Here is a 13,018-nt window from a genome sequence, read left to right on the forward strand (position 1 = left end):
ATATATTGTACATTAGTTTTTTTTTGTAATGTAATTGCTTATACAAAATGTCTCTAACTATAGCTCATTTTATCTAAACTCCACATACACACACACACACAAAACACACACAACATGCAAAACTTCACTCATCTCTTGCAAAAGCAAACACTTCGTTCAAAACTATATTCACTCTTCTAAAAATTGTGTTTTTGCACAGTAACTCCACACACAAACATCAAATGATTAGCCACATACACACCACACTACACACAGATGTGAAACATGTCAAACACTCTCTCTCGTGTCTTCAGCTTGTTCAGTGTGTAGTGGAGTTACAGGAGTTATCTCAGCACATGTCTCTCAAACACTGGGTCTCATTCATTGTGTGCACATAGGATTCACAGACACATGAGTTTGAAAGTGAACTTGAAGTGCTGTACATGAGCGGGCGCGTGCACGAGGCTAGTCATTTGCATAAAGACGCTCATCATCATCTCCATATAAGGGTTTTCCGCTCAGCCTTTCGTCACTCTCGTCGCCAGATCCTCGATCATTCTCAAAACCAGTTCATAAACCACACAAATGAATAACTCCTTTATACAGACCTCTCATTCGCCAGCTGCGGTATATGGCAGCTTTTCTTACTCTTTCACTGTATATGATCAAATATTGTATTATTTATTAATTTTATAATTTATAATATAATATAGGCTAATAAAATATAATATATACTAATATAATATGATATAATATAATTATTAAGAAAGAGCTTTTTTGTATACGTGTGGTTTCAGTTGTTCCTACATTTTCTTCGTAAATCTAGAATACATTTTAGCACGATAGTTTTTGGTGAATCATGATCTGCTTGTTTCGCAGATTTGGTCTGAAGATTAGTTAGGCTATATGAGTGAATGTATGTATCTTACATTGCATTAAATGTCATGTTTAAGGACAAATCATCTATCACTAGATAAAAGAGCATGTGGTCAAATGCACAGACTGTGATGAGCTTCATATTTAGCGAGATGTGTGTTGATTATGTCGAACATATACTTCTGTACAAACCTGGTTTGGTGTATCTTCAGGAGGACATAAGCTTCCATGAGTACTTTTTTTTTTTTTTTGTAAATATTTATATCAGGCTAAAGTTGTGCGCAATATTTTTCTATAGACACTAATGTCACACACAGCAAATAGCAAAACCACGGACGAAACAAAACCTGAAACTTTCGACATCACTCGCCTCAAAGCCTTTATTTTACTGTCTATGCTCAAAGCATGTGTTTCCATGGTAACTTCCTCTCTGTAGTTTAAAGGGGCGCATAACGGAAGTGACGATGAAGTTATACGGAAAGACGCTCGTCGGACAGCCGCTACAGGATCAATATATTTACAGGAATAAAAACATGCAGATATGCCTATTTTAAAACAACAACAACAACAACAACAACATAGAATTCAAAGAAATAAGCTGGAAGTATTAACTTTTTAATGTCACGCTCACGGACAGCGTATTTGACATGTGGCGAATCTCTGTTAAAAAACTTTGTGCTTTTTGTCTCTGCGCGTGTGCGTTTGTGTTTTTAATCATGACATTTCAGGTAAAATATTAACTTTATCTTTTATCTGAAGCTTCAAATAGTCGGCAAAGATTTGAACACCTAACCATCAAATGTTGTTTTATGGCGAGAGCCTTTGTTTCTAAACTTCTAAGCGTCTCACCTAGCCCGTGCACGCGCTCGATTCCGTGGCGTGAACGCGCCTACTCGTAGCAGCTCACTGGGGTTTGAGACACGGCCATGCAGAACACAACCATAAGTGTGCTCGCTTTAAAGTGTCTCTTGTTCACAGGTGGCTCTCGGGATCTGCTCAAGTCTCTCACTAACATCTGGATAAATCTCTGTCCTTTTCCTCATCCCTGGTATTTCCTTTTACTAAAATCTCCCCTTTTCCATCCTTGCAACCTGACATATGAAATATATAACAGCTGATTTGGTTGATATTTTCACTATTAGATGTATTGCATGTCTCATATAGGAGTTTTCTCCACCTCTCTAACAAATAAAACAGCTTGTAGAAGAAGTTTGTGTCTGCAGACAGAGTGAGATGTCCTCCTCCTCCTCCTCATGTGTGCAGTGGTCTCCGCTGTCCTGTGCTCTTGTTCTCCTCCTCCTCTTCCTCCTCCTCCTTCTCCTCCTCCTCATGTGTGCAGTGGTCTCAGCCGTCCTGTACTCTTGTTCTCCTCCTCCTCTTCCTCCTCCTCCTTCTCCTCCTCCTCTTCCTCCTCCTCCTTCTCCTCCTCCTCATGTGTGTGGTGGTCTCAGCCGTCCTGTACTCTTGTCCTCCTCCTCCTCATCCTCCTCTTCCTCCTCCTTCTCCTCCTCATGTGTGCAGTGGTCTCAGCCGTCCTGTACTCTTGTCCTCCTCCTCCTCATCCTCCTCCTCCTCCTCCTCCTCATGTGTGCAGTGGTCTCAGCCGTCCTGTACTCTTGTCCTCCTCCTCCTCATCCTCCTCCTCCTCCTCCTCCTCCTCCTCCTCCTCGTGTGTGCAGTGGTCTCAGCCGTCCTGTACTCTTGTCCTCCTCCTCCTCATCCTCCTCCTCCTCCTCCTCCTCATGTGTGCAGTGGTCTCAGCCGTCCTGTACTCTTGTCCTCCTCCTCCTCCTCCTCCTCATCCTCCTCCTCCTCCTCCTCATGTGTGCAGTGGTCTCAGCCGTCCTGTACTCTTGTCCTCCTCATCCTCCTCCTCCTCCTCCTCCTCCTCCTCCTCCTCGTGTGTGCAGTGGTCTCAGCCGTCCTGTACTCTTGTCCTCCTCCTCCTCATCCTCCTCTTCCTCCTCCTCCTCCTCATGTGTGTAGTGGTCTCAGCCGTCCTGTACTCTTGTCCTCCTCCTCCTCATCCTCCTCTTCCTCCTCCTCCTCCTCATGTGTGCAGTGGTCTCAGCCGTCCTGTACTCGTGTCCTCCTCCTCCTCCTCCTCCTCCTCCTCCTCTTCCTCCTCCTCCTCCTCCTCCTTCTCCTCCTCCTCCTCCTCCTTCTCCTCCTCCTCCTCCTCCTCCTCCTCCTCCTCCTCCTCCTCCTGTGTGTGGTGGTCTCAGCCGTCCTGTACTCGTGTCCTCCTCCTCCTCCTCCTCCTCCTCATGTGTGTGGTGGTCTCAGCCGTCCTGTACTCGTGTCCTCCTCCTCCTCCTCCTCTTCATGTGTGTGGTGGTCTCAGCCGTCCTGTACTCGTGTCCTCCTCCTCCTCCTCCTCCTCATGTGTGTGGTGGTCTCAGCCGTCCTGTACTCGTGTCCTCCTCCTCCTCCTCCTCTTCATGTGTGTGGTGGTCTCAGCCGTCCTGTACTCGTGTCCTCCTCCTCCTCCTCCTCTTCATGTGTGTGGTGGTCTCAGCCGTCCTGTACTCGTGTCCTCCTCCTCCTCCTCGTGTGTGCAGTGGTCTCAGCCGTCCTGTACTCGTGTCCTCCTCCTCCTCCTCCTCTTCATGTGTGTGGTGGTCTCAGCCGTCCTGTACTCGTGTCCTCCTCCTCCTCCTCCTCCTCCTCCTCCTGTGTGTGGTGGTCTCAGCCGTCCTGTACTCGTGTCCTCCTCCTCCTCCTCCTCCTCCTCCTCCTCCTCATGTGTGTGGTGGTCTCAGCCGTCCTGTACTCGTGTCCTCCTCCTCCTCCTCCTCTTCATGTGTGTGGTGGTCTCAGCCGTCCTGTACTCGTGTCCTCCTCCTCCTCCTCGTGTGTGCAGTGGTCTCAGCCGTCCTGTACTCGTGTCCTCCTCCTCCTCCTCCTCCTCCTCCTCCTCCTCCTCCTGTGTGTGGTGGTCTCAGCCGTCCTGTACTCGTGTCCTCCTCCTCCTCCTCCTCCTCCTCCTCCTCCTCCTCATGTGTGTGGTGGTCTCAGCCGTCCTGTACTCGTGTCCTCCTCCTCCTCCTCCTCCTCATGTGTGCAGTGGTCTCAGCCGTCCTGTACTCGTGTCCTCCTCCTCCTCCTCCTCCTCCTCCTCCTCCTCCTCTTCATGTGTGTGGTGGTCTCAGCCGTCCTGTACTTGTGTCCTCCTCCTCCTCCTCTTCATGTGTGTGGTGGTCTCAGCCGTCCTGTACTCGTGTCCTCCTCCTCCTCCTCATGAGTGCAGTGGTCTCAGCCGTCCTGTACTCGTGTCCTCCTCCTCCTCCTCCTCTTCATGTGTGTGGTGGTCTCAGCCGTCCTGTACTCGTGTCCTCCTCCTCCTCCTCCTCCTCCTCCTCCTCATGTGTGCAGTGGTCTCAGCCGTCCTGTACTCGTGTCCTCCTCCTCCTCCTCCTCCTCATGTGTGCAGTGGTCTCAGCCGTCCTGTACTCGTGTCCTCCTCCTCCTCCTCCTCCTCCTCCTCCTCCTCCTCCTCCTCCTCCTCTTCATGTGTGCAGTGGTCTCAGCCGTCCTGTACTCTTGTCCTCCTCCTCCTCCTCCTCCTCCTCCTCCTCTTCATGTGTGCAGTGGTCTCAGCCGTCCTGTACTCTTGTCCTCCTCCTCCTCCTCCTCCTCCTCCTCTTCATGTGTGTGGTGGTCTCAGCCGTCCTGTACTCGTGTCCTCCTCCTCCTCCTCCTCCTCATGTATGCAGTGGTCTCAGCCGTCCTGTACTCGTGTCCTCCTCCTCCTCCTCCTCCTCATGTGTGCAGTGGTCTCAGCCGTCCTGTACTCGTGTCCTCCTCCTCCTCCTCCTCCTCATGTATGCAGTGGTCTCAGCCGTCCTGTACTCGTGTCCTCCTCCTCCTCCTCCTCCTCATGTGTGCAGTGGTCTCAGCCGTCCTGTACTCGTGTCCTCCTCCTCCTCCTCCTCCTCCTCCTCCTCTTCATGTGTGCAGTGGTCTCAGCCGTCCTGTACTCTTGTCCTCCTCCTCCTCCTCCTCCTCCTCCTCTTCATGTGTGCAGTGGTCTCAGCCGTCCTGTACTCGTGTCTCTCTCTGCAGGTTGTTGAGGAGCTGGGCCGGTTTGAGCAGGCACACAGCAGACGGCAGGTCCCGGGACAGGCGCCTGAGGGCCCGTACCCTGTGATCGTGTGGTGGTCTCCTCTGACGGGAGAGCTGGGACGCCTCGGACACTGTGGCCGCAACAGATGCTTCTTCACTGTTAACAGGTCCTATCATTCACATCCACAGACAAAAGCTTTTCTTTTCTATGGTGAGTTGTGGTGTAAACATTAATTTTATTCCCTCATTCATATTCATTTGGTATATATATTGAGGAAGGATGCACCAATATTACAATTCGGTCCAATACCAACAAGCCGATATTAAGATTGTCTAAATAAAATGCTATAAACAAGTATCAATTGTTTTAAATGCTACAAATAAATGTAGCCATCACAACATTATGATGTACAGTAGGAAAATGGAAATATATTTGGAGATTTGCTAAAGATTACATTTAACAGTGTAATTCAATTATTAGTGTTTAACGTTCAGGTCAAGTCAAGTCAAGTCATCTTCATTTATATAGCGCTTTTGACAATGTAGATTGTTTCAAAGCAGCTTTACAGAGATAAGCGTATAATTTAAGGTAACAGAGATTGTTTTGGCTTTATAGCGGTTCTTTAATAAAGTTATTTTCCAGCTAAAATTAGTTTTGATTGATTCGCTTCCGTCACAACGATCATTTGTTATTAAATTAGGGGCCGCTAAGACGACACCATTCTCTCTACACAGACTTTAAACGCGAACCTGTGAGAAACGCTGATGGCGTTCACATGCGCATTAAGAACGGGTTCTATAGTTATGTGCGTTTGAATATATGTGTGCAGGTTTGTAATTCCCTACAGACCAAGCCTAAACTGGCGTTTCCTTATAATTTTTGATACAGAATTTTATTTTATTTATCAGTTCGGTGTAGATACGCAAATTGAGTTTCCCGACGACGCTTTATCTGTAGAGTGGGAAAGGGATCCTCCATAGGGAGAGACTAGTTGGCACTTCAGCACTGCGTTGACATCGGGTCCAGGCGAAGGTCCTTCATCAGATCTGGATACGGCCTGGATCCGGCAGGCTGCGGGAAAACCTCGGGATAAACAAAGACACTAAAATTAGCGTAGATGCCATTCTTCTTATGATGTAACGAGTACATCAGGATTTATGGGAAGTGTTCCCGGTTCCGGCTGACCTAATCTATGCAGCCTAACACTGAATTATAGAAGTTTATAATGTATTAGGTGAATGCTAGGTCAAAGAGATGTGTCTTTAATCTAGCTTTGAACTGACAGAGTGTGTCTGCTTCCCGGACAATGTTAGGAAGACTGTTCCAGAGTTTTGGTGCTAAATAGGAGAAGGATCTACCGCCAGCAGTCGATTTTGATATTCTAGGTATTATCAACTGGCCGGAATTTTGAGATCACAATAGACGTGAAGGACTATAATGCGTTAAGAGCTCGCTCAAGTACTGCGGAGCTAAACCATTTAGTGCTTTGTAAGTCATCAGCAATATTTTAAAATTGATGCGATGTTTAATAGGGAGCCAGTGCAGTTTTGACAGAAACGGGCTAATATGGTCATACTTCCTGGTTCTTGTAAGAACTCGAGCTGCTGCGTTTTGAACTAGCTGTAGTTTGTTTATTAAGCGTGCAGGGCAACCACCCAGTAGAGCATTACAATAATCTAGCCTTGAGGTCATGAACGCATGGACTAATTGCTCCGCATTTGTCAATGAGAGCATATGACGTAATTTAGATATATTTTTAAGATGGAAAAATGCAGTTTTACAGATGAATGTTAGATGACAGCAAAGGTTATCTACATGTAAAAATGTAAATATCTAATATCAGCCGAATTGATAAAATGAAGAATCTGTAATATTGGGAATATAGTATCAATATATCATGCATCCTTAATATATACCACATTTTATATGCTTTTTATTGAATGGACAGAAATCTCTGGGTCATATGGGGGTAGTTTCCAAACATAAACTCAACTTAAACTTTGTTTATCCACTGAAAATCATGCTTATATTATACTGGTTCATTTTTTTTTTAATACTTTTTTAATATATTCTTTTAGTAGAACAGAACAGACTGGTCACTAGGGGTATCACACACAGTTATGTTGTTCATATACAGTTCACTTCATATTAGGGGTTACTCTCCCAATGGACAGACAGACAGACATTTGGTAATGTTCCTTTCAAGTCCATAAAAGGTTCAAGGTCCCCTCATAAAACATCCAAATCCAGAATATTTTCATTAGACAAATATTTCACATACCGAAAAATAGGAAGAGATTATCAGTATACTAATAATGATAAAACACACATAGCAGTACATTTACAATATCTCCCGATGTAAAATGTATCTATGTTTAATCTTAGCGAGAAGGTCAGTTTTGTTCATATCATTCATATCTTTTACAACACTATCCACTGTATTTTGTTGGTGGATTGTCATTCAGCCATTTCTTAGTTTTTGCTTTCTTACCAGCAACCAGTAATTCTTTAGGTATAGGTACTTGTCTTGAGTATGAAGATCAGTTGGTATGTTTCCTAAATATACTGTACCGAAGCTGTACTCCATCTCGAATCCCAATAACAATTTTATTTCAGTTTATTAAACGGTTAGTTCCAGTCCTTGATTCTGATTGGTAATTTTTTTATTTTTCGTATTGGATGAGATTGTAGGGTATAGGGTTATGGTCCATTGTTTAAACCTTGAATGCAACTGTGCAGGTTTAACATGTTTGTCATAGGCCACCCATCTTAACAACCCTGTTTGTTTCTCGAGCTCAACATTTTTACATTCCTTGAACCAAATATTGAGAGGAACCAATGTCCAACGGCTCAGTTAATTAGAGTGCTTAATCTTAGTGGCTTTATCCCCTAATAAGAAGGGGAGAGGAATGTTCGGCTAATTCTTTCCATTTCGCTTCATACTCATCATTACACAGACAAACTGGATATTTCAACTGTGCTGCTGTGTAATAATCCTCCAAACAGGGAAGAGACAGTCTTCCTCTCTCCTTCGATAATTGTAGTGTTTAAGGTCTGACCCTAGGCTTCTGATTTTGCCATATTAATCTAGAGATCATGCAGTTCCAGTCATTAAACTGTTTTTGGGGAATCTCTACAGGCAGTGATTGGAATAGAAACTAATGTAACGTTTATTCTTATAATTTCAATTGGATTATACAGCTGATTAAGGGCAGCCATCCATCTATCCAAATCTACTTTTAGTTCTTTTGTTATGGATATGGATATGGATATGGATACTTTTTTGTCACATAACTTCTAAATAATTAATATTATTTGTTTTGTTCGTATGTTCTCCTGTGGTTAATAATTAAAAAAGAGGGTTTGAGTTTTGTCTAAATTTAATCTGTATCCTGACTTCCAACCAAATAGTTCAAGGCATGGCATAAGTTTAGGTAAACTGAGTCTGAGTTGGAGATTGTCATAAGAATATCATCCGCATATAGACATATTTTGTGTTTATTTCCTTTAAATTGGAATCCTGGTATTTCTACATCTTTTCTAATTGCTTGAGCAAGCATAATGCATCTCATAACCTTGTAACCAAAATAATAACCTAAATTGTAATGTGTTGAAACATGCATTTTCTGTAAAGCTGCTTTGAAACTATGTATTGTGAAAAGTGCTATACAAATAAATGTGAATTGAATTGAATTGAATTCATACTACACAGAACATACTTCTTTAGTGCTAGCAAAGTAATTACTTATTCAAAAAAAGGACGCGATTTCGGACGCAACCTCTGTTTCGGGTTTGCTTTAGTTCTACTTGTTCATGCGTCTAGTTTTCTCTAGTTTTCTAATGTGTTATGTGTTTCCATGGCAACCCATTGTGTTCACCTGTTCCTCGTTTATTGACTTATTTAGTCTTGTGTGTGTGTGTGTGTATATATACCCCATTGTTGGTTCTTGTTTGTATAGTGGTTTGCTTTATTTATGCTTTTTATATATTTTTGGACCTCCTTCATCATGAATGTTGTGGTTTGCTTTTGGTGGATCTCATGTGAGATCACATAAATAAAAGCTCATCCACCTGGAACAGCAATCCCATGTTTATTTATTAAATCTTAATATTATTTTCAATTTTAACATTAAACCAAAGGACCAATAGCATTCAACATAATTGTACAAATAGTGTTTACAGACCTTGTACTGAACTCACCCATTTCCTTCTACTTCTTTGTTTTCATCAGGTACCGATTTCAGCGTTGACAGTCTCCCTCTCCCGAGACTCGAGCAGCACCAGTGGGCGCTGTTTCACGAGGAGTCGCCCAAGAATAACTACAAGCTTTTCCACGAGCCGCTCATTACCCTGTTCAACCACACGGCGAGCTTCAGCCGGCACGCTCACCTGCCCCTTACCACACAACACCTGGAGGGCATCCGCGCGCTCACCGCTCACACACATCTGTTCCCTCTGGCCTACAAAAACCACCTGAGGAAAACCCTGGCGCCTGTGGTGTACGTCCAGTCTGACTGCCACCCGCCGTCCGATAGAGATGTCTACGTTCAAGAGCTGATGCAGCACATTCAAGTGGACTCGTACGGGCAGTGTCTTCATAATAAAGACCTGCCGCCCCATCTGAGAGACTCCACTGCAATGGATGATCAGGATTTCTACCAGATCCTCGCCCAGTACAAGTTCGTCCTGGCCTTTGAGAATGCCATCTGTGAGGACTATATCACTGAGAAACTGTGGAGGCCGCTCAAGATAGGTGTTGTGCCAGTGTATTACGGAGCTCCCAACGTACACATGTGGCTGCCGGATAACAGGAGCGCGGTCGTGGTCCATCCCGACGAGCCGCCGGAGAAGCTCGCTCAGTATTTAAAGAGGCTGGACAAGAATGACTGGGAATATCTTAAGTACCTGGAGTGGAAGCACAAACGTGAAATCTCGAATGTGAATCTGGTGACAGAACTGAAGGAACGTCCGTGGGGTGTTCAGGATATCGGTCAGGATAACTTCATCGACGTCTTTGAGTGCATGGTGTGCAACAGGGTCTGGGAGAATATCCACAGGCAGGAAAAGGTAATGACTTGATGTTTCTACATTTACTTGTTTTGAGGTAAAGGGTAACTCTCGCCAAATTGCAACCTAGGCTATTTTTGTTAATCTACCCGAGTCAAACATTCGTGTAAAAACATAATTAGAATGGAAACACCACTTATAAGATTGACCGTATTTTCGTTTTAGGTCAAAATGCCATTTGAATGGGAGTGCATGGGGCACTACAGTGATAGCATCAAAATGGCTATTTTTAAAACACTAAGAAGGCTCGACACAACATGAAACTGTGCTCAAAGTATCACCAGGGGCTCTACACATGAACTCCAGCATTGAGAACATTGTTTGTGTACAGAGAGTTTACTAAAAAGAAAGGTTTTGTACGACTCACTTTATCAGTTAGTGTTTCCGTCCGCCGGCATTTTGTCAGTCAAAAATAGTCGATCTCCGAATGCAACGTAACAGGGAGGAGAGTAAGGATGGAAAGCTCCTAAAGCTTAGTTCCATATAAATTCACGAATAATTTGTTGTTTTGTCGTTAGTGAAAGTCAATATTGACCTTGTATTTGAAAAAGGATGCTCATATAAGAAACAATACTAAAATTCAGAGTCAGTTCATTCGCATTCAGAGATCGACTATTTTTGACTGTCAAAATGCCGGCGGACACAGCTACAGTGAGTTGTTCAAAATCTTTCTTTTTAGTAAACTCTGTGTACACAAACAATGTTCTCAATGCTGGAATTCATGTGTAGAGCCCCTGGTGATACTTTGAGCAAAGTTTCATGTTGTGTCGAGCCTTCTTAGTGTTTTAAAAATAGCGATTTTGATGCTATCATAGTCGTGCCCCAAGCACTCCCATTCAAAGGGCAATTTGACCGAAAACGAAAATACGGTCAAACTTAAAAGTGGTGTTTCCATTCTAATTATGCTTTTACACGAAAGTTCAATTGTTGAGTTGACTTGACTTGTGTTAAGATAAATTGTTGAGTTGAGTAAAGTTAAATTGTTGAGTTGAGTAAAGTTAAATTGTTGAGTTGATTTAAATTTGAGTTGAGCTGATGTGAGTTAAGATACATTGTTGAGTTGACTTGAGTTAAGTTGACTTGAGTAAAGTTGACTTGAGTAAAGTTGACTTGAGTTGAGTTGACTTGAGTAAAGTTGACTTGAGTTGAGTTGACTTGAGTAAAGTTGACTTGAGTTGAGTTGACTTGAGTTAAGTTGACTTGAGTTGAGTTGACTTGAGTAGAGTTGACTTGAGTTGAGTTGACTTGAGTAAAGTTGACTTGAGTTGAGTTGACTTGAGTAAAGTTGACTTGAGTTGAGTTGAGTTGACTTGAGTTGAGTTGACTTGAGTTAAGTTGACTTGAGTAAAGTTGACTTGAGTTGAGTTGACTTGAGTTGACTTGAGTTAAGTTGACTTGAGTAAAGTTGACTTGAATTGAGTTGACTTGAGTTGAGTTTAGTTTAGTTTAGTTGAGGTAAATTTAGTTGAGTTGTTGAGTTGATTTAGCCTAACTTAAGTTGAGTTAAGTTGTTGAGTTGATTTAACTTGAGTTGATTTAACTTAAGTCAAAACTTTTTGCTATTGTTAACTAGTTCTCTTTTATTCGGTCGATGACAGAAGCTGCCGTCTAAAGTCTGGCGGGCTGAAGAGAGCCACCTCAAGTGCCCATCTCCAAAACTGTTTGACTTTGCCAAGAGCTCAAGCTCGCCTCTTCGGCAGATGTGGAGATCCAGTTATGAGCAGTCCAAGAGAGAAGCCAGAGCGCTCGGACTGATGCTGCGCAGGAACAGAAACTTCACCGTCACACAGTTCTGGAGAGAAGTCTTTACCGACCCAGAGGAAACCGACACCTGAACTCTAGTCATGTTCATGTTGATGGTAAACCTGTGGGCTGCATTTCAGGACGAGAAAGGACTTCAAGGTAATGTGTAATTTATAGGGCTATTTTCATATGGAAAGTTATGTCATTCATAACATTATCACACATAATCTTTATATGGACATCAGTCAGTGCAATGCTCAGGATATGCACTAACCATGTGTTACTTAATTACTAATTTACAGTTACACTTTACAATAATGTCCTGTTAGTTCATGTTAATGCATTAACAATGATCAATACATTTGTTACAGTATTTATTAATCTTTGTTAATGTTACAGTTTATTTGTCTTTTTTAATGTTAGTTTAAAAAACTGTTCAATTCAAATAATATTTACAGATGATGATAATGTATTTGTAAATGTTGAAATTAATGCTTTTGAAGTATTTTAATTGTTCATAATGTAGTTGAATGGGACTTGCAAATGGGACTTATTGTAACGTGTTTCCAAAATGTCTTCAACAGGGCTGGGGTGTCTAATCCTGCGACCCAGTAAACACACGTGATGCCGCTGTAAAGATCTTCGGGATCATCAGGTGTGTGTGAGCAGGACGAGGCAGGGTTGGACACCCCTACTCTACAACAATAGTAAAACAGGTCAATAAAAACCCTTAATTAAAACAAACTAACATGCAATTTATGGTTATGATTTATGGCTTTTTTTTTTTTTTTTTAAGTAATTTCTAATTATTAAATAAAGAAGGATTTTTTTTTTACCAGTTCATAAGGTACAATCACTTCACACTGAGTGTTGTATAACTCTCTGTAATAAAAACATGAAAGATGTGTGGCATTGTGTTTTTTGTTCATTGACTGTGACATTCATAGTTTTATTCATAGATTCTGGTTGAAGATCTGCAACCTGTCAGAAAATCAGGGAGAAGCAAAGTTTTTTTTATATATTTACAGCACTGTGTTTCCTGAGCATCTCCTTTGTTTTAATATTAGTCCTCAAGGCAGCAGACGTTGCCTGATATTCTTTAAACAAATGACAACTTTACACATTCTAGTATAGATGATAGGAGTCACAGGTTTCTTGTATAAAAGGCTTTTCAAAAAACAAAATTCCCTCGTTTATTGCAGTGTAGTCTTGAGAAGAAGTGCTTCCTCTTCACCCTTTTTGACACTAGATGGAGACAAACATCCACAATGAATGTACACACATGTG

General features: G+C 42.7%; 1 protein-coding gene across 2 annotated transcripts; it reads left to right on the plus strand.

Moving 5' to 3' along the window:
- Positions 1–1,302: 1,302 nt before the first annotated feature.
- Positions 1,303–12,641, plus strand: pofut3 (protein O-fucosyltransferase 3). Of its 2 annotated transcripts, XR_013820102.1 has the most exons (5): positions 1,303–1,583; positions 4,921–5,131; positions 9,153–9,988; positions 11,587–11,890; positions 12,316–12,641. XR_013820102.1 is itself a non-coding variant. In XM_079862264.1 (4 exons), exons 1-4 carry the CDS (start codon positions 1,503–1,505, stop codon positions 11,821–11,823), a joined length of 1,365 nt encoding a protein of 454 aa, XP_079718390.1. In that variant the 5' UTR covers positions 1,313–1,502; the 3' UTR covers positions 11,824–12,641. The 2 variants fall into 2 exon arrangements, 1 of the variants encoding a protein (XP_079718390.1); XM_079862264.1 differs by having other exon boundaries at positions 1,313–1,583; positions 11,587–12,641.
- The last annotated feature ends 377 nt before the right edge of the window (positions 12,642–13,018 follow it).

Source organism: Squalius cephalus (assembly GCF_949319135.1).
Source record: "Squalius cephalus genome assembly, chromosome: 24".
NCBI lineage: Eukaryota > Metazoa > Chordata > Actinopteri > Cypriniformes > Leuciscidae > Squalius > Squalius cephalus.

Excerpts from the sequence above, each read along its gene's own strand:
- pofut3 (XM_079862264.1), top strand. The coding sequence starts at position 1,503 with ATGTGGCGAATCTCTGTTAAAAAACTTTGTGCTTTTTGTCTCTGCGCG. Across the intron at positions 5,132-9,152 it reads AAAAGCTTTTCTTTTCTATG|GTACCGATTTCAGCGTTGAC; the intron begins GTGAGTTGTGGT and ends TGTTTTCATCAG. Across the intron at positions 9,989-11,586 it reads ATATCCACAGGCAGGAAAAG|AAGCTGCCGTCTAAAGTCTG; the intron begins GTAATGACTTGA and ends GGTCGATGACAG.